Here is a 25,705-nt window from a genome sequence, read left to right on the forward strand (position 1 = left end):
ATTATCAAATTGACAATACTAAATTATGACAAAATATAATTTCAGCAATGCCTGTTCACAGGTCATACTGTACATAAACCAAAATATAAAATACTCCATTAAATACATTTAGTAACATCTGACTTCTACAATCTTAACAACTAAAATGCCTTTTTAGACATTATGAACAGCTTGAACACTCTCTGGTCTAAACAGTACCTATCTTTTAACTTCTCAACTATAGCTGGGAAGTAATGCATTCCTTACCTTTTATGGCCCAAAGTTGACTATAGTTTCAGCAGTCAATATGCAAATGAGTGTAGTGAACTACCAGCAAGCTACTGCAAAATGTAATCAAACTACTATTTTAGTTACATGTAGTTCACTACTCCCCAACACTGACTGTTTGTATAATGAGGGTAAAACTGAGCATCTTATTGTGTCCAAAATGTTGCCCGAGATACAACAATGGTTCTTAGTTGCAGACTGACCTCCGGGGTATTATTGGTATTACCTTGACAAGAATCTAATGAGGAAACAGCAAAATAAAGCTGCAATTAATACAGATTAATAAAGCACATTAAAGATAAAGAGAGTTGTCTGGTTACCTATTTGATTCGTGGCACGTTTATCTCGGCTTGATGTTGACCGTCAGCAAGTTAGTAAGCTGCTCTTTGACCGGGTTGTTGATTGACAAGATCAACACTTAGACACAGAGGAACACACACGAACACACGAACACACGAACACACACACACACACACACACACACACACACACACACACACACACACACACACACACACACACAGGTTGAAGAACAGCAGAAAATGGAGACTGTGAGGAGGTGGAGGGCAGACTGGAGGTATCCCACTACTCTGTTGTGCCTTTATGGATTCTTCAGCACAGTTAAACCTCTGGAGCCTTTCATCATCTCTTACCTGACAGGACCGGACAAGAACCTGACAACAGAACAGGTACAGACACAAAGACAAATGACTAAATGACTTGAGCAAATCATGAATCAGAGAAATGTGAGCATGTAAATCAGACAGCCAACAGAGCAATCAAGGCTGAGTGTGTGCACTCTTTCAAAACAGAAAAGCTTAATAAAATAACTTGTTTTGTAAAGATTCAACATGTAAATGTAATTTCTGTAAGTGTGACACAAAGTTGGTGAAACGCAGTTAAGACTTTAGTGCAATCTTTATTACGTGAGTGATAAAAATCCTATCGTGATTATTGTCTTTATTGCTATGCACAGATCCGGTCTTACATGCAATAACTTAATATTAATTTAATATGTATTTATGATTCTAATGGTGTTTCCTCATCAGGTAAACAACCAAATATTCCCGGTGTGGACGTACTCTTACCTAGCTGTGTCGGTGCCGGTGTTCCTGCTGACTGACTGGCTGCGTTACAAGCCTGTGGTGGTGTTCCAGTGCGCCGCCCTCTTCATCACCACATCCATGATACTCTGGCTGAAAAGTGTCGCAGCCATGCAGGCCATGCAGTTCTTTTACGCGGTTGTGACAGCCAGCGAGGTGGCCTACTTCTCCTACATCTACAGGTGCTGTACTGTGGCTCACGGGGCAGAGCGAGGCACCATCACTGCCAGGGGTTTGAATGTTGCATTGTGGGGACTGACATGACATTTTGCATTTGTTTGTTACAGTATGGTGGATCTGAAGAGGTACCGGAAGGCCACCTCTTACGCCCGCAGTGTGCAGCTCCTGGGGTACACGGTGGGCTCAGTGCTGGGCCAGCTGCTTGTCAGTTTCGACCTCATGTCCTACGACAACATCTTGGTGCTTACTCTAGTTCTCATTGCCGTCGCTCTCCTCGTGTCCTGCCTCCTGCCAATGCCACAGCAGAGCATGTTTTTTCACAGCTTACATACTGGACAGAAAACAGCAACAGAGGGAACAAAGAGGCATGTAGATGGGACGGTGGATGCAACAGAACACACAAGCAGAGCAGACGTATCCCTGGAAGGAACGAGAGATGAGAAGGCAGAGAGCGGAGGAACAGAGGATGAAGCAGGAGTAGGATTGGATGGAAAGGATGAGGATCTTGAGGAGTCGGTTGGTGCAGAGAGCTGCGGCCGAGTCCTCCTCCAGCTGTGGAAGGACTTCCTTCAGTGCTACTCCTCCAGACAGCTGCTCTACTGGTCAGTGTGGTGGGCAATGGCCACCTGCGGCTATAACCAGACTGTCAACTATGTGCAGGTCAGTTGTGAGGGCAACATGAACGCACCTGCTTTGTTTGCACATGATAATGATCACCTTAAAGAGGACCTGTGTGTAGGATTTAGTGGCATCTAGTGGTGAGGTTGCAGATAGCAGGCAACTGAAAACCCTCCGCTCGCCTCTCCCTTTCCAAGCGTGTCGGAGAACTCGGGTGGCAGGTAACATAAAATGTGAAAGGCCTTCTGTAGAGCCCGTGTTTCATCGTCCGTCCAGAGCTACTGCAGAAACATGGCAGTGTTGCAAAGGACCCGCTCCCTATGTAGATCTGAAGGGCCTCATTCTAAGGTAATACAATACAATTCTTAGTTGTTAGGCAACTCTTAGATCCATATAGAGCCCTCTGAATCCTACACTAAGACCTTTAACATGTGTAGTTGTTAGTACCAGATCACCTGTGTGATCACTAATGTACCCTGCAGGTGCTGTGGGAGCATGTGCAGCCTTCTCAGAACGTCACCATCTACAATGGAGGCGTGGAGGCCGTGTCCAACCTGTTGGGTAAGCAACATCAAATGTTTCCAGTGCAGAATACTGACTAGGAAAGGGAAACAATGTTTGTTTTAAACCATATTCAAAGTATATATGTGATTACAAAAAGAGACATTAACAGCTTGTGTGTAGATAAACTCATTTAGTCAGTGCTTATTAAATTGTTATTAATCTTAAATCGATGTGTTATGCAGGAGCAGCAACAGCCTACAGCATAGGCTTCACTGAGGTGAGATGGGAGCAGTGGGGAGAGCTGGCCCTGGGGGGTTTCTCTGGACTCGGGGCAGCTGCACTCTTCCTCATGACCTTCATCGGCAACATCTGGGTCTGCTACACTGGTTACGTCATATTCAAGTGCCTGTACATGCTGCTGATAACAATAGCCATGTAAGAGTTTTAGATTATAAAAAGGGGTTTTTACCAAAAGTCAGACTCATTTTATTGCAGGCAAAACAGAAAAAAAGTTCATTTAAACAAACAATACTTGTCTTAGGTACCAAATTGCAGCGGACCTGTCAATGGAAAGATATGCACTGGTCTTTGGAGCAAACAACTTTGTAGCACTGGCGCTACAGACGATCATCACGGCTGTTGTGGTGGACAGTGGAGGACTGGGCCTGGGCATCATCCCTCAGGTGAGCAGTCTCAGGTCTTCTGTAGATGCAGCAGACGTGTTTCAATGTCCTCTCATCGCTGCTCAACACTTTCTTTTTGCAGTTCACCATATACGCCAGCTACTTCTCACTCATCGCTGTCGTGTTCTCACTTCGGGGTCTGTTCACCCTTTGGAGAGCGCAGAGCAGCGACAGAGTCGAGTCCACCCCACCCGTCCAAACTGAACCTCCAGACTCTGCTTTAAATTACTGACTGCAACACCATGAATATGAGTCTTCTCTTTTTCTCTCTTTTATATACAAATCAAATATACAAGATATTCCATACATCAATATAAATGAATGGTTTGGTCATTTCTTTCTTATTTAAAATTCATTTTAATATATATACTGTATATATTTACACATTAACTTAAAATTCTCTAATACCTAATGTAAGTGGTTTTCAGCTCAGCAGCCACTCACGGCCTGACTGCAGTTCAAAAGCTTAGTGACCCGGGCCTCTGTCAGCAGGACGGGGGGGCAGGGGACTCGTGTCTCAGCCCCCCCTGACGCAGTCACTCCTTTCATCTCTCGCCAACAGAATAGACTTTTGTTTTTTGTTTACCTAAAAAGGAACCTGCACAAATAAACAGTTGGTTCTTCACAAATACAGTAAGTGGCAGTACCCATTAACTTTTCCAAGCAACAGTTCTGTCTTAACAAATCTTGTGTGTTAGATACAAATACTGATATGCACAAAGCGCTAATTTCTTAAAACGAAAAAAAAAAAATGAATATGTACAGAATTGCAGCATAATGAATGAGATATACCGTATGCAATAACTTAGTTTTCAGCCAGTTTGATTATACATTGTGGTTCAGTAGAGGCCAGTTCACAGGTTAAATAGAGAAGAGGGGATCGACCTCTCCCTCAGAGACAGTGTCAGCATGATGGTCTGTCATATTGTTCCGTTTGTGACAAACTGCGATAGAAAATACAAATCCTTACAAACATTGTGTTTAAAGCTACTTGTGAAACAATACAGTGCAATAGGTGCAAGCGCGCCAGTTGTTGACCCTGTAGTGGAGCTGATTGGATGGATCGCTATAAGAAGGGATTCGTGGAAGAGCCTCCTGCAGGATATTGTGCAGACGGACCGGCACCCTGGTAGGAAAAAGGGGGGTGACAATAAACCCACTATCCATTCATATAAAATCATCATATACAGCTTTAATCCAACCACTAGAGTATTTAAGGGCTGTCAATCAATTAACATTCTTTTTAAAAAGGTTTAATTAGATGATATGCTGATTAATTAATGTTAATATTTGCGTGGAAAAGTCCCCAAATGATATCAATAAATTGTTTTATTTCCAATTATTTGTTTTAGTTTTTCTGTAATCAATGGTTTATTCAAAGGAACTCTTGGCTCGTGGGACCGAAGCCCCTTCACGTAATAAAGCTTTCTTACTAACCAGGAAAGGGTTGCTGGATATCATAGGTCCAGCCATCGCCTGCCCGAAAGGAGTCCCAACAGGTTTGGCCTGACCATAGATTGGAAATCCTCCACCTGAAAAACATTTACATTGTCATTTAGAAAAGGAATCAGTGACTCCATACTGACATTTTTAAAAGGGATGTACAGTAAGTGCACTAATGTGTCAGAATTTCAGTGTACAAGATCTGCACAGACACACACCGTTGGGTTGCTGGGGGTACGCAGGAGGCTGGGGGAAGGGAGCCTGGCCAGGAAAGGGTTGCTGGAAGGTCCCACTGAAGCTGGTGGGGAGGTTGAAGGCTGCAGTGTTCCCAAATCCAGCCGGCATACTCATGGAGCCTGTGCCAAATGATGCTGCAAGAAAGTAGGACAGCCACGAGTTAAAGCAGGTACAAGACCTCTATAGACGTTACACACAACCGGCCTTAAAACAAATTGCTTCATTTGATTTAACATTTTACATTTTACAACACATACCCTATAAAAACAGCTGGCACACATCAGCATCAATACATTCTAAATAAATAAATTGTATGTTCCCAATCACTATATGAACGTAATTATTGCTGCTTAATCCATAATAATTACAGGATTAAGATTTTCCAAAGAGCAGAACTTTCTCCTAGTTACTGTATAGTTGGTCCCTTTAGGAGGTAATGTTCCCACTTGATTGTGAAGGAGTAGCATGTACAGTACACACAGACACACACCTGCTGCAGCTGCTGCAGCGGCCGCCATGTTTGCTGCTCTACCGTTGCTCTGGAATGGGTTGGTGGGAGCTGCTGATTGGGCAGCTACAAACGGATTAGTGGACTGAGCTGTTGGAGAGAAGCATCAAGTCAGCAAACAAGTACAGAGTGGGAAGCGGAACAATAAAAAGGTGCACAACCTAAACATGTCAAAACAAAAGACTACTCACAGGGCTGCCCCAACTTTCTAAATCATGAGGGATTCCAATCTGGGAGATAAACAGGAACATCAGAGAACAGCACGTAGGTTCACTCACCTCCAAAACCTTGAGCCATGCCAGGCAGGGCCTGCTGCGCTTGTGCTGCTGACATCCCAGTCTCTGGGCCGTATACACCCCTGAAACAAAGTCAACACAGAAGCTTATCAGTAAAGACCAGAAACCACAGCTGTGGTCCCCACTATAGTGTGTGTGTGTGTTTGGTGTAGTGTCTCACCCTTGTGAGGTGCTGGTGGTGTTGTAAACACTGGCGACAGGCACTGGAGGGCCAAAGACCGTATCAAGCTCAGCTAGAGCAGCATAGCGGTCGCCCCCTGCAGGCATCGCTGGGTGCTTCTGAGGCAAACCACCGACTCCTGCAGCCGCTGCGCTCACCCCAACAGGAATACCAGCTCCTGGAATAGAAGCACATGACAGCAGAGCCGGGGTCAGTCCACGTCAACTAGTCTGGGAGCAGAGTTCTAATTATAAATACAGAAAACAAAAAAGGTCCGGAGATAGACGCCATACTCAACCTATTAAAAATAAAGGGGGAATAAATGTTCTAGCACAGAAATACACGTAACCAACAAAAGAAGGGAGCACCAGCCCAGTGCCACTCAGAGACGCTCGAGTGCCAGACATCTGACCATGTGAGGTTCAAATTCTCCAATGAAACCAATACATAAAGCCTTCTCTGAAGCAAGGAGGCATGTCCACCATGTGCAGTGGCTTGTCGTCTTTACACAGGCTGCTTCAGCTGCACTGAGACCATTTTGAAAAAGACAAACGTAAGGACATCTCCAAATACATCGAAGCCTCGGCTAAGCCGACATTTAAGTGACACAGAATTAGAAGTTTGCTCGAGAATCTAAGAACACTTGTTTGTTTTTTAATGTGGCCGATAATTCAGTTCATTTGTGTAGATGCCACTTTTGTTGCTGCATTAAAGAGTCGCCGTGACGGCTCTTGAGGGGGAAATGAGGACATTCACAGGAAGCAAGATTCCAGTCTGGAACGGACCCGCATGACCCAACCTTATGAAAATCACAGCAGATATTGCGATCAATCGCACGAGTTTCTCCAGCATACTGAGAACTCTGTTAGTTACTTGGAATGCAACAAAAGGATGGCTACGTCACAAGATGTAATGTTGCCTTGTTTCTGTGATCCTGACGTGGAGAGGCCTGGAGAAACCATCACAAACTCAACCAGTGATTTATTTGCATCCCATGGACTATTGTTGTTTAACTACCTTTAACGCAGGGACAGGTACAGATACATGCATCTGACATCTTTCAGAAGATGTATTCAGTTACGATGAATAGACCTGAATGGTGCAGTGTTCTCGTGTTTCCTGATGATTGCTATAAAGAAAGAGAATCCAAGAGAACAAACATTGATACAAATCAATGTTTGTTCTCTTGGATTCTTACAGTCGCATGTACTTCCATCTGTGCTCCACAGTGGTTTACAATAACGACAGCAACAATCAAAACTTATTATTCCACCAGGGAGGTTGTCGATATTGATTCAGAGTTACAGACACACAAAGAGCTACAGGTCACATCCAGAGAGGAGGATCACACTGACTACACATTAGATGGTGGAAAGGGTGAAAGCTGGGGCAAGCCCAGAGAGAGAGAGAGACTTACTGTGTGCAACCTGGAGAGGCAGAGCAGTGGCAAACTCACCCACACTGCGGCTGGATGAGAGTGCAGTGAACGCTGGCAGCCAGAAATCAAAGGGGGAGGGAGAAATGGAGCAATGAGCAAAGAAAGACAGGGCGGAGAAACAAAAGATGTCAAATAAATCAGAGGTTAAAAGAAAATAATGACAAAAGCATTTAGTCAAAGCAAAACAGACAGGAGATAGGATGGACAGCTTGGGCCAGAAAGCACACACAGAGACAGAGAGAGAGAGACAGAGAGAGAGAGAGAGAGAGAGAGAGACAGAGAGAGAGACAGAGAGAGAGACAGAGAGAGAGACAGAGACAGAGAGAGAGAGAGAGAGAGAGAGAGAGAGAGAGAGAGAGACAGAGAGAGAGGAGACAGAGAGACAGAGAGAGAGAGACAGAGAGAGACAGAGAGACAGAGACAGAGAGAGAGAGAGAGAGAGAGACAGAGAGAGAGACAGAGAGAGAGAGAGAGAGAGAGAGACAGAGACAGAGAACATGAGACAGAGAGAGAGACAGAGAGAGAGACAGAGAGAGACAGAGACAGAGAGAGAGACAGAGAGAGAGAGGATAGAGAGAGAAGAGAGAGAGACAGAGACAGAGAGAGAGAGGGAGACAGAGAGAGAGAGAGAGGGGAGACAGAGAGAGAGAGACAGAGAGAGACAGAGAGACAGAGACAGAGAGAGAGAGAGAGAGAGAGAGACAGAGAGAGAGACAGAGAGAGAGAGAGAGAGAGAGAGACAGAGACAGAGAGACAGAGACAGAGACAGAGAGAGAGAGAGAGACAGAGAGAGAGACAGAGAGAGAGACAGAGAGAGAGACAGAGAGAGAGAGAGAGAGAGAGAGAGAGAGAGAGACAGAGAGAGAGAGAGAGAGAGAGACAGAGACAGAGAGAGAGACAGAGACAGAGAGACAGAGAGACAGAGAGACAGAGAGAGACAGAGACAGAGAGACAGAGACAGAGAGGGAGAGACAGAGAGAGAGAGAGACAGAGAGACAGAGAGACAGAGAGAGAGAGAGAGAGAGAGAGAGAGAAAGAGAGAGACAGAGAGAGAGACAGAGAGAGAGACAGAGAGAGACAGAGAGACAGAGAGGGAGAGACAGAGAGACAGAGACAGAGAGAGACAGAGAGAGACAGAGACAGAGAGAGAGAGAGAGAGAGAGAGACAGAGAGAGAGAGAGACAGAGAGAGACAGAGACAGAGACAGAGAGAGAGAGAGAGAGAGAGACAGAGAGACAGAGAGACAGAGAGACAGAGACAGAGAGAGAGACAGAGAGAGAGAGAGAGACAGAGACAGAGACAGAGAGAGACAGAGAGAGAGAGAGAGAGAGAGAGACAGAGACAGAGACAGAGACAGAGAGAGAGAGAGAGAGAGAGAGAGAGACAGAGACAGAGAGAGAGAGAGAGAGAGAGAGAGTCTGTGAGAAAAGAGTTCTCTTATAAAGCCACGAGAGAGAGAGAGAGAGAGAGAAGCTTTATCCATCAAGTGATCGGCATACTAAAGAGATCACTGCAGCGCCACACGACAGAGCAGCGTACACCGCCAGCAGAGGGCACTGTAGCACACGACATGTTCCTGAGACTGGGGGAGGGGGGGTGTTTGTATAGGAAAGTCACAGTTTTTGTATGTGAGAGAGAAGGTTCAGCCAGTTACTGCTGAGCAAATATTTACATGAAATGAGCAGTATTACGACATGAAAGGCTTCGAGGGAAACTGTGGATCAGAATGACAAACAGGTAAGACGAGCACAGCGTGTGCACTCTTCTATTTTATAAGACCACAACATATAAACGGCAGCTTTAAGAGTGAAGCATAGAATGAGCTGCATATATTTGCACTAATGTTTATATGCATTGAATCCTATAGGGAGATACACAGTGTGGCTACAGTATTACAACAGTAAGAAACATGGTGTTTTGCAGGTCCTATATAATAATAATAATAATAATAATAATAATAATCATAACGATCGGTGGTGTGTAGTGTTCATTTTAGTTCTTTATCTCTTTGTATAGTTCTGCATGTCTCACTTGTCTGTGCCATGTCTGCACCTACTGTGGAAAATAATGTCCTCCTTGAGGACAAATAAAACTAATCTATGGAAACAAAATCATTTGCATATTCAAGATAAGTCCCGTCGCCCAACACTCAAACCTAAAGTGTAGGAGAAGAAGGAGTTCAGTACTCTGATGTACAGCCAACACCTGCTTTAGAAAAATGGCTTCGTGGGTAACCTGTATGAACCGTAGAGATATGCTACACGTGGCGCTGGGAGTAAATTAATCTAATCTGTCTGCACTGGTGCTCACAGAAGACACCAGATGATTGGACATTGAAGGAAGAACATACTGTATGTAATACAACAGGTACAATTCAAATGGCAACACAATTGATGACTTGACAGAAAACATGGCTCACAATCTGCAGCATGTGAATAGGTTGTTTGGCCTATATGTACATTTTCAAATATGTGCGTGTGTGTGTAATTATACAAGCTCATTTCTTTATGCGAGAGTGATTTGGATGTGTGCAGTTTGTCCAGTGAAGGGAACTTGCTCTACCTGTATTTGAGGGGTGGAATGAAGCTTGGGGTGCGGATGGGAAACCACCTGTCGACCCAGAAGTGCTCCCGAATGCATCGAAATTAGCAAAGTCTGCATTTGCGTTGGCACTCTGTGCTGCTGGGGTGGTGTCAGGATGTTCAGACAGACAGATGAACAAAAGAAAACACAATGAGAGGAAAACAATGGATGAGATAATAATAGAATGATTTATACATATAATGACAAAAGGTTGGGAAGACTGCAAAACAAATACAACGAGTAAATGCTCAATATGAGAGGGAATCATAGAGTGGGGTCACATGACAATGAAATGCACAGCGGCTTTAGAGGCGTGATGTTCACCCTCCCATTAGATACCATCAGGACTCCTGGTTGAGCACACAGCCTATAAGCCTATGTGTACACACACACACACACACACACACACACACACGCAGGCTATAAGCACTGCACACATCATTAATCTCAGAGGTACATTTGTGCTCGTGTTTTGCAATGCGGAGATGTGCAGATGCAACTTTTAACACTGCCTTTAGGGAAGTCTCGATGGCTCTTTGAGTGGGAAATGAGGACATTATCCTCAATGGGAAGCAAACAATAACAACTAGTTACAGGCATTAGTAACCATGGAGATGTGTGCGATACCATTACATAAAGTATGACATGTTTCGCCATCAAGGACGTCGTGGCTGCTGACATTTAACAGATTCTGCATCTCAAACATCTGCCACAGTTTATGACCAGTGATGATTACAATGCAATGTCTATTTAAACACCTTTAAACACCACATGTTACCTGAAGTCTAGTCTTCACTTCATTTGTCACCATTGTGCACAAAAAGAGTCATTTCTTCTAAACAATTGAGGAGATTTCCCCAATAAAGTCCTTAACTAGAGACGAGAACAGAACTCTTGAATGAACACATAATATATAATATAGTGTAACTCATGTAAAATAATGTGACAGAGAGAACTTCCACAGTTAAAGAGGACAACGCCATCATGACCAGTTATTGTGCTATTCCTGCATCCCCGTACTGCTTTACGTTAGTCAATCAATCATTCCGTTGCCTGTTCCTTACTTGTGTGGCTGTTGAAATGTGCAAAGTTGGCGAAACTGGAGCTGGCGCCTGCGTTCATGTTGGGCGGGGCAGCGAAGATGTCTCCTCCCAAGTCACTGAGGAGGTCGAACCTCTTGTCATGGAACTGCTGCTGATGGGTTTGTCCACGGCTCACCACTGGAGACTGGAGACAACACACGGATTTGAAAAAGCGTCTGGTGTGTGTACGAGTCCTTGAACAACCTTCACATGAAGACTCAGAACAGACCTTCTGACGGGCAGAGAATCTGTCACTATGGCTACGATGTGTCTTCGTTCATATAGAAGCATTTTATATCCGTGGGTACATTTAGTGAGTGTAACAAACAAAACTTGCTTTTAGCAAAGTACTTTGAAAACTCTTACCAGCCCTGGCAACAATTACAAATGCATGTGTACGTGCACTACATAGAGCTCACCTGATTAGGTGGGGTGTTCTTGTTGAGGTGTAGGGAGGGGGCCGACTCCCCCAGCAGGGATTTGAGTGGTCTGACCTCCGGGGTGCTGCTAGTGCTGCTGTTTGAGGAGCCAGAGATGGAAGCATGGACGGAGGTCACTGCCTTGGCCTGCTCAGGAGGTACATACCTAGGAAACAGTCCACATTACATGCTTTACATTACACTGCATGCTGCTGGCTAAAATAATTACAATTATAATACATTTAAATTATTAAATTACATAATCTAGGATTTTCAAAGTAATGGTGTAACAAGGTTTGGCAATATGTAAGAATAGGAAAAGTTTATTCGGGTGCAAATGTGACTCAAATCTAGCAGACAGGCCTGTGTGTGTGTGTGTGTGTGTGTGTGTGTGTGTGTGTGTGTGTGTGTGTGTGTGTGTGTGTGTGCATGCCTCTCAAACGGTTACATGTTGAGACATGCCCCGCTCATCACTCTCACTTCAGAGACTAACCACTGAGATCACAGAAGCACGACTACCTGAACTAAGGTGTAATACTCTAATGGATATGGAAACCAACAGAATCACTAAATAAATATTTATTTCGATGACCAATCCCTCATTTGCAAGTATCAATATGACCCTTGTTTGCCTGCCTTTCGTATAGTCTGAAATAATTGCCTTCAGTCATCACACCCAACAGGTACAATGCAGCAGTAACAACGACGCTGAAACTCCTGCGCATGTTAACTAAATTAAACGTACAACTGCATGAAAAAACTAGAGTTTGCACATAAAGCGGTTTGACTGTAATGACCTATATTGTGAGCATTTAAAGCATCTGTTTGGTGGCTCAAAGGCTAAATGCTATGAGCTTTCTGAGAGACATTCCAAGCCAGAGAGACGAAAAAGACAAAGAAAAGCTGCATGTCTGCGCAGCGCACGTTGCCAGAGGATTGTGCAGGTCTTGCATTGCCAGCTTGTAAAACTGACTCACCATCTCTTCTTCTCATATTTCTCTTGGAGGAACTCCTTGACCTTCTGTGGTTCTCTGAAGTCTGGTATTGAGGTGGTTCTGTCATCATAAAGGCTAAGCCAGATCCGTTTACATACCTGGAACACAGAGGGTAACAGAACAAGTGATTTTTGGTAGAACATTTCTGTAGCACACAAGTTCAAATGAGTGCAAGCCCGTCCACAGTCACAGTTAGCCATTCAATTGTTGGGCCAATTAGAGAATTGGCACAAAGAATAAGAAAGATAAGCCACGGGGAAACATATAGATGATAAAGCTCATCACCTTTAATCCATTAAAAGGTGCAGGATTGACTTTCGAGAGATTGTTGGTTTTTGAACTGCACTCAGGTGGTGCATTACATTCAGCTGGTGCACTGCACAGACGGACGTCTCGGCCATCATGTATGCGGTATGAAGTCAACCACGAGTTGACCCCGTGTTCGGAAACACAGCTTTAACATAGTTGCTTGGGTAAATAATCTGTTTAAGTCTCACCTTTCTCTGGCTTTGGCTTTTTTGATAGCATTCCTAAAGTATTTTCCTAATCCTGTAGAGAGATTTATAGGCTTCGTGCGTGTGTGCACTCAGTATAGGGGGCTGCAAGAGGAGGCTCTTATGTTGCACATACACTTCTGCTGCTGTTGTTTCTTTATCTGGATTTGGTGCAAACACACTCACAGTACATGCAAGTCGACTTTCTTTTTAATGAGTAGGCTTTTGAAACTTCTGGAAATATAAAGTTATGCGTCAAATGCTCTTTGAGGAAACACAAAAAGAAACTTGAGGGCAGTGATATTTGTACAGCAGCCTTGAAGAATGTATGCATTAGTTCTAGCCTTGAGTCTCCTGCATGTCGGCCTGCCATGCCACTTTGGTACAGCTTTTAATAGACTGTGCTTCCCAGGTGGTACTGCTCTATTTCATACTCTGTTTACCAGAAATGGCTCGTAAATGAGGATGCACTTCGGTTCCTCTGTGCGGTACACGCGTGCTGTGGAGACCGAGTATGATGGACAGGTGAGAACTGTTGTGTTAAATGTTTATTTCACCGGCCTTCCAGTTCTGGTTTGTTCTCCACCAACTCTAGAGAAGATATCTGGGTCTTGTTGGGCTTTCTTCCCCCGATACATTTACTGGTCGGCTTAATTGTGTTAGGCAGGTGGTATAACATGTTTATTAAGAGTTTATTTAGCAGCTGTAAAACCAAACTAAACCCCTTTCACATTACAGCTATTAGATTCAATGTTAATATAAAACAGCTTTAGCATTTTTGAAGGGCCAAAATATAACGGATTATATAAAGCAGCGGGAAAGTTGACCTCAACAACTGTGACAGGACAGACAGTTGCCATGCCTACCTCATTGCCATGTTTCTGTAAGAACTCTATTTCCTGTTGCGTGAAGGTCGTCATGGAGATGGACTTGACTCTGTGGGGTGGATTCAGTCCTCGTCTGTAGGTGGAGAAATGGAAACGGGTCAATTTAATTTGAAGACACATGACGACCTCATCTGGACATATACCACATCCCACCTCGAAGGACGAGGCCATTTTATTATCAACAAGCCGACTGACTGGTGAGAGTGTGTGAGAGTGTGTTGTGTAACTGAGGCGAGAAAGACAGCATACAAAAGAAAAATGACCGAGACAAATACCGACAGAAAAAGACAGGGAGAACAGAAGAACAAAAGAAGAGGGTGAAACTCTCTCCTAGCTGCCATTGACTCAATTGAGGAAGTTATAGCTCAAGGGTCCAGGTGAGCTTAATCTGCTGACAGCCCTCTCGTGTCAGCCAGGTGACTGCCGAGGTTGGCCAGGATAGCCTTCAAGACAGCGGGAGGGGGATCACAACAGTTGCTTTACAGCAGCATATACAGCGCATAACATACAAACAATCTTGATACAGATCCTTAGATTTGTTTTGTGCCCAAGGTACATAAGGAGATACATACTAAGAAGTATAAGTACTAAGAAGTATAAGTACTAAGTAGTATAAGTACTAAGTAGTATAAGTAGTATGAGTACTAAGTATAAGTAAGTAAATAACTAATTTGGCCTGCCCGATTGATCAGTTCAGCTCTATTATCTTAAGTTTCAACATCACGCAACAAAAGGGAGTCGATCTCCATGACTCAATTTCAGCGACGATGCCCCCGAGTTAGAGTGGCGTCACTGCCAAGATGGCGGTGACTGGAGCCACCCACTTTGAACTTCACAACGGCTCTTCAGAAACCAATGGGTGACATCACTGAAGGAGCTACATTGGACTCTCGTCCTAAATGATAGCAATCCTCAGTATTTACCCCCGACTAGTAATTGATAAGGGTTTATCTCGTGCTTTAAATGAGTTTGAGAGTAGTGTATGGCGAGGTGTTGCGAGGGCCTTTCCCTACCTTTAATTATGTTTACTGTGCGTCATGGCAGGGTAACCACCTCTCTCGGAAATGAGATCCACAGTGTCACAATTACAAACGCATTGTTGTACAATATATAAAAAGAGTCAGATCCTAAAGGCAGTGAAATACGAGACAAGACTGCTAAATTATTCACTGCCGATACCCCTCACAGCAACATGGTCTCTCGACCCATTCTTTACACATCCACCAATCAGATGACTGCTCCGCAAAGTGTTACAATCAATTCATTCAGAAACACAAGATAGAAAGCAGGTGTATACAAATTACAAGAGCCGCCATGCTTCTATTAGAAAGCGGTCCATATGTCCCTTGACATGGAGTAGATCGATGGGAACTTCAGGGGGGGGAAGACTCAAACTGTGCCCAGTTATGTAATGAGGCCGAAAGAATGCCACAAGCACAACCGAGAACACCTTCACGTGACTGCTATGTTTCAACATGTGCAGGACTTACCATTAAAATTAAAAAGCTGCTTAACTGCCAAATCAACAAAAGTGAAATTATAATGAATCCTTTCACATTGTAAATTAAAAAAGGATCATTACAGGCTGGATTATTGCAAAGTTCTCACTGTTTTAATAATCCAACTATGCTATGCTAACGTTGCAATAATTAAGTAAAAGCAAGAAGCAAATGTATCTGTAGAAACAGAATATATAGTATGTTAGTGTCTGTATTTTAGCTTTAGTGATCAGATCCTTCGCATGAAGAGGAAACTAGGTCAGATACAGGAAGGGAGCTCCATAGCCCTTCAGGTCTGAATAGGATGACAGCATCTCTTACCAGTGGTCTGATGAAGGAACCCTGACACTGGTTCTTTTATCTGTGTTAATAGATTGCATTTTATTTAACTGTGACAATACATTTGCATTCGGGGACCTCACAATGTTACGAAAGGGAAACTATTTGTGTATCCGCCCCATGATTTGGATCTGCTCCAAAATATTTAATGGGTTCTTCCTTGGCCCATGAGTCACCCTTCCACCAAGTTTCAAGACAATCAGGTCGGTCGTTTTCCCATAATCCTGCTGACATCTCGGGGCCGAGATAAATTAAAAACAGACTTCCTGCTTACCTTGTCTCATTCAAAATCTTTTTCAACTTTTGAAAAAGTCTTATCCACAAGAAGGCTTTGCAAAAGGGAACAATCTTATTATCATCCAGCAGCTGTGGCGTACAACATAACAGTCAGGTGATTTATGGGTTCTGGATTCCAGTCGGGTACTGAGCCCAGCAACACGATGTTATGGTCCTACAGTCCCACACAACTGTGTTTTCAGTGACAGTATGATAAGAGAGAATTAAATGACAGTGATTATTAATTAATAAAAGTGTTTCTTACAACACTGTGCAAATCCAACAATGTCTGCAACACAAAGATTAACGACTTAATCGAAACCACTGCCTGCCAAGCTCATCTATTTTCAGATCGTGTCTACTGGGTAGCGTAGTGCATCAGAGAATAGCATCACATATTGCTCTGTAAAATAATTATGACCTCGTCGCTACTGTATTTTAGACCAGCTCAGCCGGGAGAGCTCAGCTCATTTGCATACTGTAACAGCTCCAGGGTGAGAGAAACTGGCAATGTTAAGTCCCAGAGAGGCGAGGAATCATCCTTCACTTGGCTGCTTTAAGTCCAAACTATTTAAATAACTACCTTTTATCACAAAATGCCAAGTCTTGATTTTCATGGCTCACTATCAAAATCCACATTTATGCCAAGTTAAAGCACCGTCAATTGCTCCAGACACGGCACCTCCTTAAGAAATCACACTTCAGGAGCATGGGAACCAAACATGCTCAGTTTTAGAGTTCAAGTCATATCTGTTAACTTGCCATTGATACATATCATCCAGGACATTAGGTGTCGGTGACACCTCTCCACTTCTGTCACGTCACCATTGGAGTCCTGCTTACTCAGGAACACATTGGCCAAGTGGGCTTACTTCCTGCTATGAGCAATTCTCCAGAAAGAGACATTGTGGGTGGTGTTCCTCCTGGGAAGGCCTCCACCTTGATAAGGAATGTGTTTACATACCAGATTCCAACTCCACCCATTAAACAACCACAACTATGGGGGCAAAAGGTTGTTATGCGATAAGTAGTCGTGTCCCTGCTATCACCCCGAAACATGGTTAGTGCCCAAACTGCAAATGAAAAACGGAAGTGACAAACAACTTCCGTAAATTAAAAACTTCTACGATAGCCTCAGCTATTTCTCTTACCAGTCAAATTTACTCTTTAAGACTTAAAAGACCCGTTTATAGTAAATGAAATGTGCAGCCTACATGAGGTGAGTATCTGTGTACAGAGGGTTTGTTTTTATTTCCTTTGACAAAATCAAACAAAGACTTTATTTATTCATTAAACAGTCATAGTGGGTATTAAGCAAAACAATATATCATGTCTGAGCATGAATACTTAGGCGCTCTCTCACAATGCCAAAGCCTTTGCAACACTACAATTAAAAAGGAAAGAGAAAGGCAGCAGTGACCTCTCTGCCACTTCCTGTGTCACATAGAACAGCACGTGCTGCTGATGTAGCAGCACGGTGAGGCCATACCACTTCCTGAGCCTACAATCACACGCGGCTTCCTGCAAACATCAGTCAGACAATCCTTTCAAAACCGCACTCTTCTGCTGAGAAGATGGTCCCCACTGAACCTTTAACACAACACGTTTTGTCTTCATAAAAAGGAGAGTGAGAAAGACAACAGGGTTGGAGGGGGGGGATTGTGATCTCAAGCTATTAAAGAACTCACATTACAGACTTTAATACCATAGGGTGAGCAGATGGGAAGCTCAGTGGAGTCCCTGCAGACTCATCGGTGAAGTGAAATGGAGGACAAACTATACCCATCAGCAAACACACAATTAATCTAATTCTTTTCAATGCTACAGTAAATAACCTTCATGTTCAGTGGAGACAGCTAAAACTGTTTGTACAGATTAAGGTCACAAACCTCGTCAAACAAGGGTTTTTATCTTAAGCAAAGTCTCAAGGACAAATAACACAGTATTGTGTCAATGAAGTCGTCTGAAAAGGTCATCAGTGGGGAATTACTGAAGAACATAAACGTTCCCTTTCCCCTGCAACATTATTAGAATAACCATTATTCACAAAAGAAGCAGTAAGGATGAGTGCAAGCTGCTGACTGTGTGAATGAGCAGCTTATTAAGCTACCTGCCAATTTACTCTTCTCAAATGTTTTCACTTACAAACACTTATGACGAGTAAACATAATGTATACCTAAATATAAACCATGGGAAGCTATTTGAGAGAAAATGATGGGACTTGGTGGAAAAGAGACGACTATAATTCTTGATTGAGACAAAATCTATGATGTTTGTAAACTAGATTTGGGTAAAGAAGTCGCAAACAAGTCCTTCTTGCAAGACTGGTGCACAGGTGGAAAACTGAAAGTCAATGCACCTACAAGAGAAAACCGTATAATCCTCAAAAGTCTTCGTCGGAGAGTAATTATGTTCAAATTAGCACAACGTCATGCAATATAGATAATATAAGGCAAACATTTCCTCCATGCTGTATGACAATATGTCATTTAATAGATCAAAAACCTTTATAAAATCATGTAATATATCATTATTATATTCTACCACTTTGGCCCCAGAGCACACATACCCCACAAAAACACTTTAACATGCAGACAGCTTTATTGAAGTGGGATATCTTTAGCTGAATAAGAAGAAATGGATTGAAATGCTTCACTAATCCCAAATCCCGAGCTACAGATGCTTGGTTACACAACTGTACAGCAACGCTTTAAGTCACACAAATGTTATCTGAAGTCAAAAACACCCAGTTGGGTTAGGTGGAGGCATCAGTGCTGCAGATAGCTCCTGGCATGAGGGAGCTGACACAAAGGGTTAAGTCTGTTGTAAAAAGATAGTGACAGTAAGGCTGGTGTTTTTATCAGTGTACATCTGTCAGATTTAAAACTGTAAGATTTCCCTACAAAATAGATGATGACATGAATACCGATATTGCGATATCTGTCGCATTTCAACATGATGTGGCTTTCCCACGCCCAGCTCTCTGCCATCACTTCACATTGAGCAACGTCAGCGCCTTATTAACAATAATCTCTGGAGTATAACAACGAAAAGCTTCATTATACAAATGGTGGAAACGAAATGAAACCTCCAGCTATTTAAATATGTAACAATATTGGTGGATCTGTGTATGTTGGGGGGGTATGCGCCATCATAAACCAAATCAATTATCTCAGTTACAAGGTGGTGCCGCCAAACGTTGCCAGGCAGCAACTGGTAGTAGCTTATCTGTAGACCTAGCTAGCAAGTGTCAGAGAAGTTCACTGGCTAGCATTGGAAGCTAAAGTAAGCTAGCTTCTAGTCGTGGTTGCTACGTTAGCTTGCTAACACTGACACCTCTATGTACCCCGCCCAACAATGTCAAAACAGCTAAACTCACACTGGCACTACTGGTTACCCATGTACTGCTAGCTAGCGCTAGTTGGCTAGCTGGCTGCCGTATGGAGCTGTAACGTTATATCGTGTGCGCCATGTCTAAGCTAAGGTCACGCAGCAAGTTGAAACTTACAGGATGCCAGAGCAGGAGGTACACACGAAGGAGCCCACAGTCATATTGGCATAGGTTGGGCCGCGCTGGTCGCAGTCAAAGCACTTTCTGTTGGGAGGCAAACTCGTCATTTCTCTCAGCATCTTCAGGTGTTTCTCCTCTTGTTTTCGTTTCGCACTCGCCGCCATGGTAAAGGATATACACGCAGGGCTTAATAAAAACCGGGGGAGACTGGAGGGTCAGCTACAGCTAAAACAAAGGGCTGTGCTTTCAAACGGTTGCCGGTTGCTAAAGACAGAGAGGGAGTGGGTAGGTGGCTCTGATAGGGGGCCTTGCGTCTCCTCGAATAAGGAGTTCGAGGCGTTGGATCAGTTTGACTAACGGAACAAGATGACTCCTGCCGTGCACTTCCGGCTTCGCTTGAATACCGTTATGCGTTTTTGGGCAGGGCCAAATATGGGTGTTGTTACTTCGTAAGATGTTTCAACACATTTTTTTAGAGTCTGCGTTTGTTTGGACAATTATTTATTATGGACCGGTATTACTGCGTAGTCCTATATAACAATGATGCTCTGATGTTGTGTATGCACTGGGGTAGTATGACCGGCGTCAATGGCGATTTTTTATTTATATTCTTGAGTTTCTGTCGTTATGGGATTATGAAGTTATGAGGTGAAAAAGATGTAAATATAGAGCACGCATGGTGATATGGCCGTGGGATTTTCTGTGTAAAACGAAACAATAGAAAAGGACATGAACTATCTTGTCTCTTAAATGGGAGCTCTTTGGTTGTAATCATGACAGTGCACAGACGGCTACAAGTCTTTCTTTAGCACATCAGCGCCACCATGCGGATTAACATAATCACTGCAACACTATGGGGGTCGGTCTGAAGGGTGTGGAATAATGGTAGTGGTATTTATTTCTCATGCATTTCTCAGCATTACGACAGTACAAAACATTTGCATTAAAAAATGAGGTCTGCTCAGGTTAGCCCTCTGCAGAAAATATGAACAATTTGTAGGAAAAATAAAACATACTTGCCACTAAACATTTAAAAAGATGATTCAAAGCCTTAAGAAATAACCTACGGATACAACTTAAGTAATGTACCAAATATTATGGTAAAAAGCCACACTCATTAGAGTATACACAAAATAATGTGGAAGAAAAGAACCATGATCCAAAAAATACATACTTATTACTTTTTAATAAGATTTTTTAAACAGAATACCAAGCAAACCAAATGACAATTGTATTATTTACAAGGACTAACATATCAGGACTGTTTTTGCTGAACTGCTGAATAGGTTGTTAGCAAAGGTAATCTTCTGCACCAGTGGACTTTAATCTTGAATATGTTATCAAATTAATTCAAAAACACTTAGATTTCTGTCTGATACAGTGAAAACCTGGATCTTACGCTATAGTCACAGTTTTTAAGTGTACAATAACATTTATTTTGTTCTCCTTTGTCCCGGGGACTGACATTTAAATACCAAAAAGAAACACCTGACAAGTGCTGTTGGAGTAATGTTTAATAAGGTAGATGGTGAACTTATGTTCCTTAACCTTTTCTCTACAATCCGCAGCAAGGTTCTGATCCACAAACGAGATGTACTATATCTTAAATGATCTCTTCAGTAGATTCATGCCACTTTTAAATGATTTTCTGCTTCAGCATAAGAGTTTTTACTTCATTAATTGCTGCCGACTGCTTCAATTAATGACTGCTGATGCTGCTGTAGTGGAGAGAAGTCAAAGGGTCTGCGGTTCTCAGTGTAGCCGTAGAGTTTCCGGAGGGCCACGCGAGCAGCCTCTTCCTCAGCTGCTACAAGAGTCTCCCCTGGACCCTGAGCCAGAAGATTCTTGTCGCTAAATCAACACACGTAAACAAATACCAAAACATAAGTATACTAGACAGAGTAAACACAAAACACTTTAATCATCACGTCTTTTACAACTTATATGCGTCTCACTCAAACTTCAAAAGACTTACAACTTGATTTTTAGGACACGTCAGCTCCAACTACTGTAATTTGTGTAACAACATCCACAAATGAACACATACCTGTACAAGCCGACAAAGTATAGTGGCAGGACGGTACCGGCTCCTGCAGACCTGATGAGCCGAGGCTCTGGCAGTGAAACGTTTTTCTTAGTGAGCTCCTCCACCAATAGTCCCATGGGGTTGACAACTGTCCACATATCAAACAGGTCCTTCCCAATCAGCTGAGTGACCAGGATATCCTACGAAGAGGGGAAAAGAAAAATGTCATTTATACAGTAGGTATAAAAAATAGAGCCAATTCAAAAGTCTATCGTTAGACTAGATAGTTGCTTTAAACAAAATATTGGGAACCCAAAATACTCTGCAGCAAGCCTCTTACCCTGAGGAACAATCCAGTTTGCTCTGCTCCACTGCTCTCCTGCAGAGCTCCAATTACTGCCATGAAGGTAGAATGAAGCACATCATCAGGAACAGGACATTCTGCACTCATGGTTAGGTCTTCAAGGCCGAGATTTCTTGCTACATAGGTCACAACTGTTGCACTAGAGAGGTGCCCCACGATACTCTCCACCCCCTCACTTGGCAGGCTCGGGAAGCTGGCCCTGCACCAGTCGGTCAGGAAGCTTTTCGTGAAACCCGCTCCCTTTTCACTCAGCTGAAGATTATCTTTCAGAACAAGAGCAGTGGTCTCAGAGTCCACGCCTAGACCCCGTCTCCTCTCTAGCTCTGCGTGCAGGTAACAGGGATTGATGAAGGCTCTTTTCAGTGTCTCCAGGGAAAAGTTCTCGTGGAGTCGGTTGCTAAAGGCCTGAACCTCAGCATGGTAATCCCAGTGAGGCTTTAGAGAGCTGAAAGAAGAACAAAGAACAAACCCAGGATGGGGTTAACTCAGAATCCTATCTTCCTCTACAAAAACTATCCAAACTGGGTCTTGTGAAATAATTTATATTACTTCTGACTGGAGCTGTTGGGGTTATCCAAAAAGTCCTATGCATTCTACCTTACTGTACACTAAAGTTCATAGCTTTTAAACGAACAAGAAGTGTTTTTTTCTGCAGACACAATTTTATAGTTTCAATTAAATGTCCTAAATATAAAATGATGATACAATGAGAAGCACACATTGGGACTGGAGGTGGTCTGACTTTCCTCCATCCTTGCAAAGGAACCATGATTTCTAGCTATGCCCCTGGGTCCAGTTTAAAAACTGTGAAAATACTAACAACACGCGCGCTGCTAAACAAGTCTGCATTGAATAATGTGAGAAAGGTAATTATATTATTTTATTTATCACACCCAATTAATCGGCTAAGCACAGTTAACACACACTGACCAATATAACAAATATATTAATGGCCTTGAGATGCTCTCTAGTGAACTCTGTTAGCTAACGTTAGCCTCACCGTGGCTTCGGTGGTGGAGGTCCTTCAAACTTTAACTTCCTTGCCATGAGGTGTGTGTATGATTTCATCCATCGCTTTTTCTCTCTAACTTGTGTCAATGATACGTTTCTGCAAACACGCTGACAATGAATTCCTAATGTTAGCACACCACGATTTAGTAAGTATCCGGACGCCATTTCGACCAGCGATAGCAGCAGTGTGCCACAGCTTAAACCGTCCGACACGGAAGAAGAAACAACATCCGGTCGGCCTGATCGTTCCAAACGTAACGACTAAGCGTTACTATGGAAACGAACACAAACGTTTACTAACGTTAGCTATCAGAGCGGTTTGCTGAGGGAAAGTTACGGGACGACACGTCTTTCAAATCGTGAGAAAATATATACAAAATAAGTCTAGATTATTTCTATTAGTTCTGCTTGTTAATAAGATATATTGGTTGCCGATGTCCACTCCTGAAGTCCAGGAGAAGATGGGAGATAAAGTGGTGACTCCGACGGACTGCGGAGAAAGCCAAAATAACGTATTCTATCAAAGATACAGTGGATGTCACGATAACAGATGGAGCTCAAGAAAACACGGAAAATGACGAAAAACTGCCACTTCAGGAAAGAAGTGAACAACATCCATGGCCACGGATGACCAAGAAGTTCCTGAGAGACCATTGTAAAAAGAACGAACTTTACATAACACCTGGCCTGAATGACACACTGTACCTGCATTTCAAAGGCTTCTCCGCCATTGAGAACCTGGAGGAGTACACAGGACTGAAGTGTCTTTGGCTGGAGAGCAATGGGCTCCAACGCATTGAGAACCTGGATGCCCAGACTGACCTGCGCTGCTTGTTCCTTCACGAGAACATCATATACAAGCTGGAAAACCTTGAACCTCTGACAAAGCTCTGCACCCTGAATGTCTCCAACAACTTCATAGGCATCATAGAGAACATCTCCTGCCTTCCTGAGCTGAGCACTCTGCAGATCGCACATAACAAGCTGGAGACTGTGAGGGATGTAGAGCATCTGAGGCAGTGTCTGAAAATCAGTGTGCTGGACATGTCTTACAATCTGTTACATGACCCTGAGATCCTCCTGGTACTTGAAGCAATGCCAGACCTGCGATTGCTAAATCTAATAGGAAATGAGGTGGTCAAAAAAATCCCAAACTACAGGAAGACCATGATTGTGCGTCTCAAGCTGCTCACCTTCCTTGACGATCGCCCTGTGTTCCCCAAAGACAGGGCATGTGCAGAGGCGTGGGCAGTGGGAGGGCTGGAAGCGGAGAGTAAAGAGAGGGAGCAATGGGAAACACGAGAGAGGAGGACAATTCAGGACAGCTTGGATGCGCTGACTGAGATTCGAAATAAAGCCCAGGAGAGAAAACGCCTGCGAGAGCTACAGGAGAAAGGTAACACACATGTATTACCCTAGTGTACATATACACTGTACATGTGGATTTGCATTGTATAACAGTATAACCTGTTTACCTTCAGGGGCGACCGAGGCTTCCACCACTCCAGAGACTCCATGTGAGGAAAATGACAGCCAGATTCTGACTTCATCAACAGGAGAGATGATCCAAGACTTCGTGCAGGACTGCCTGGATGTTCATGAAGAGTTCCTGCAGAGCAAATCAACACATGGGCCCAATGAACATCTAGAAGCAGAGCAGCCAGGTTTACAGAGGGAGGAGTTAGAGAAAGATGACAAGGAGGAATCACAGATGAAGCAGTCTGTGACAGAAGAGAAAGAGGGGGAGAATCCAGAGCACTCAGCACAAGAGCCAGAAAGTGTTGTGGGAAAGATGCTAGCGACAGGAGACGTAAGAGACGACCAACAACAACAAACACAGTCATGTGGAGTCCAGTTTATGAGTAATGAAGAGGAGAGAGAGCAGACAAACATGAGAGAGCCTTCTCTGGTCGGGGCAACTCCTCCTGACGCAGGTGAGGTTGTACCGACTCATGGTCCCGGACCCCTGGTTACAGAGCTGGAGGATGATGACCAGCTGGAAACCATTCAGCTTCCACTACATCGCACACTGTGTATCGATGACCTGCCTGATCTGGAGGATATGGACACAGTCGACTTCACAGCAATGTTCTCTTCTCAGCAAGTTTTCAAACCTACAATAGAGGTCATATCAGGAGGCAGTGATGAGGATGAACCAATCAGGATTGAGAGGGAGGGCCTCCCCACCTTTGCTTGGGATGTAAACTCAATGTTCTCAATGAGCAGCTGCAACAAATCAACTGGGGTCTCCAACACCTCTTCTGCATTGGTGTATCCAGAAGATGGGGATACCCTCGAGCCACTGCCGAAGTCCAAACCCGTCCAAAGCTCTTCTCCACCACGCCGCCTGATCGAGGAGCTGGAGTGATGCGTTCAGCGTTTAGAGCGTTGTTCAGGGTAACTGGTCTCACAGCGCTACGGATTAAATGTCTCAATGCTAACAGGCAGACCGTGCGAGACCATGAAAAGCCCAAACAGGGCACTGCTTTCATTTTTAAAATAAATATTTAGCTGTTATATTGAAATGTATTTCATTGTTTAGAATATTGTGTTAAGAATGTTAATTGTTATTTGTAACACTGTGAAAACAGAATAAATCGTACATGATCCGTTCAGTTTCCTTTAGTGGCAACAGCAGATTTATACCTTCATATTAGGGTGACACAGAGGTTAATCACTTCATTTAATTTCTTTTTAACACTTGCTAAACTGACTTTAGATGCACCTAAAGACAAAACCCAAAGGAATATTTATTTAGGAAAAATAAAACATATTATCAGT

The 25,705-nt window shown here is 43.4% G+C and overlaps 4 protein-coding genes across 6 annotated transcripts; 2 read left to right on the plus strand and 2 right to left on the minus strand.

The window, feature by feature from the left end:
- The first annotated feature begins 809 nt into the window (after positions 1-809).
- slc19a3a (solute carrier family 19 member 3a) lies at positions 810-3,640 on the plus strand. Its single transcript, XM_029447127.1, has 7 exons — positions 810-956; positions 1,317-1,552; positions 1,658-2,210; positions 2,651-2,729; positions 2,915-3,107; positions 3,214-3,355; positions 3,438-3,640. Exons 1-7 carry the CDS (start codon positions 810-812, stop codon positions 3,585-3,587), a joined length of 1,500 nt encoding a protein of 499 aa, XP_029302987.1. The 3' UTR covers positions 3,588-3,640.
- Positions 3,142-19,890, minus strand: agfg1a (ArfGAP with FG repeats 1a). 3 transcript variants are annotated; one of them, XM_029447124.1, is made up of 12 exons: positions 19,521-19,890; positions 13,877-13,970; positions 12,499-12,614; positions 11,522-11,687; positions 11,085-11,247; positions 10,000-10,116; positions 6,000-6,177; positions 5,822-5,901; positions 5,526-5,633; positions 5,017-5,169; positions 4,793-4,887; positions 3,142-4,481 (listed from the first exon to the last, which is right to left on the minus strand). In XM_029447124.1, exons 1-12 carry the CDS (start codon positions 19,685-19,687, stop codon positions 4,422-4,424), a joined length of 1,497 nt encoding a protein of 498 aa, XP_029302984.1. In that variant the 5' UTR covers positions 19,688-19,890; the 3' UTR covers positions 3,142-4,421. The 3 variants fall into 3 exon arrangements, with proteins under 3 accessions (XP_029302984.1, XP_029302983.1, XP_029302985.1); XM_029447123.1 differs by having other exon boundaries at positions 10,000-10,119; positions 19,521-19,889; XM_029447125.1 differs by lacking the exon at positions 10,000-10,116.
- Positions 19,891-20,690: 800 nt separating this feature from the next.
- Positions 20,691-23,164, minus strand: mrpl44 (mitochondrial ribosomal protein L44). The gene is made up of 4 exons (XM_029447128.1): positions 22,914-23,164; positions 21,890-22,358; positions 21,571-21,749; positions 20,691-21,374 (listed from the first exon to the last, which is right to left on the minus strand). The coding sequence occupies exons 1-4, from the start codon at positions 23,087-23,089 to the stop codon at positions 21,200-21,202; spliced, it is 999 nt and encodes a 332-aa protein (XP_029302988.1). The 5' UTR covers positions 23,090-23,164; the 3' UTR covers positions 20,691-21,199.
- Positions 23,165-23,358: 194 nt separating this feature from the next.
- dnaaf1 (dynein axonemal assembly factor 1) lies at positions 23,359-25,687 on the plus strand. The gene is given in 3 exon segments (XM_029447122.1): positions 23,359-23,424; positions 23,426-24,320; positions 24,406-25,687. Coding segments are annotated over 3 exon segments (1,848 nt in total). The 3' UTR covers positions 25,293-25,687.
- The last annotated feature ends 18 nt before the right edge of the window (positions 25,688-25,705 follow it).

Source organism: Cottoperca gobio, chromosome 13 (genome assembly GCF_900634415.1).
Source record: "Cottoperca gobio chromosome 13, fCotGob3.1, whole genome shotgun sequence".
Lineage (NCBI taxonomy): Eukaryota > Metazoa > Chordata > Actinopteri > Perciformes > Bovichtidae > Cottoperca > Cottoperca gobio.

What these genes read in the sequence shown, in the direction of transcription:
- slc19a3a (XM_029447127.1), top strand. Translation starts at nt 810, where the DNA reads ATGGAGACTGTGAGGAGGTGGAGGGCAGACTGGAGGTATCCCACTACT. An exon ending in AGACTGTCAACTATGTGCAG is followed by an intron (nt 2,211 to 2,650) that starts GTCAGTTGTGAG and finishes TGTACCCTGCAG; the next exon opens with GTGCTGTGGGAGCATGTGCA. An exon ending in GGCCGTGTCCAACCTGTTGG is followed by an intron (nt 2,730 to 2,914) that starts GTAAGCAACATC and finishes TGTGTTATGCAG; the next exon opens with GAGCAGCAACAGCCTACAGC.
- agfg1a (XM_029447123.1), bottom strand. Translation starts at nt 19,687, where the DNA reads ATGGCGGCGAGTGCGAAACGAAAACAAGAGGAGAAACACCTGAAGATG. An exon ending in AGAACACCCCACCTAATCAG is followed by an intron (nt 11,248 to 11,521) that starts GTGAGCTCTATG and finishes TGTTGTCTCCAG; the next exon opens with TCTCCAGTGGTGAGCCGTGG. An exon ending in ATTCCACCCCTCAAATACAG is followed by an intron (nt 6,178 to 9,999) that starts GTAGAGCAAGTT and finishes CTTCTATTCCAG; the next exon opens with GAGCTGGTATTCCTGTTGGG.
- mrpl44 (XM_029447128.1), bottom strand. Translation starts at nt 23,089, where the DNA reads ATGGCGTCCGGATACTTACTAAATCGTGGTGTGCTAACATTAGGAATT. An exon ending in AAACTGGATTGTTCCTCAGG is followed by an intron (nt 21,750 to 21,889) that starts GTAAGAGGCTTG and finishes CCCTCTTCGTAG; the next exon opens with GATATCCTGGTCACTCAGCT. An exon ending in TACTTTGTCGGCTTGTACAG is followed by an intron (nt 21,375 to 21,570) that starts GTATGTGTTCAT and finishes GTGTTGATTTAG; the next exon opens with CGACAAGAATCTTCTGGCTC.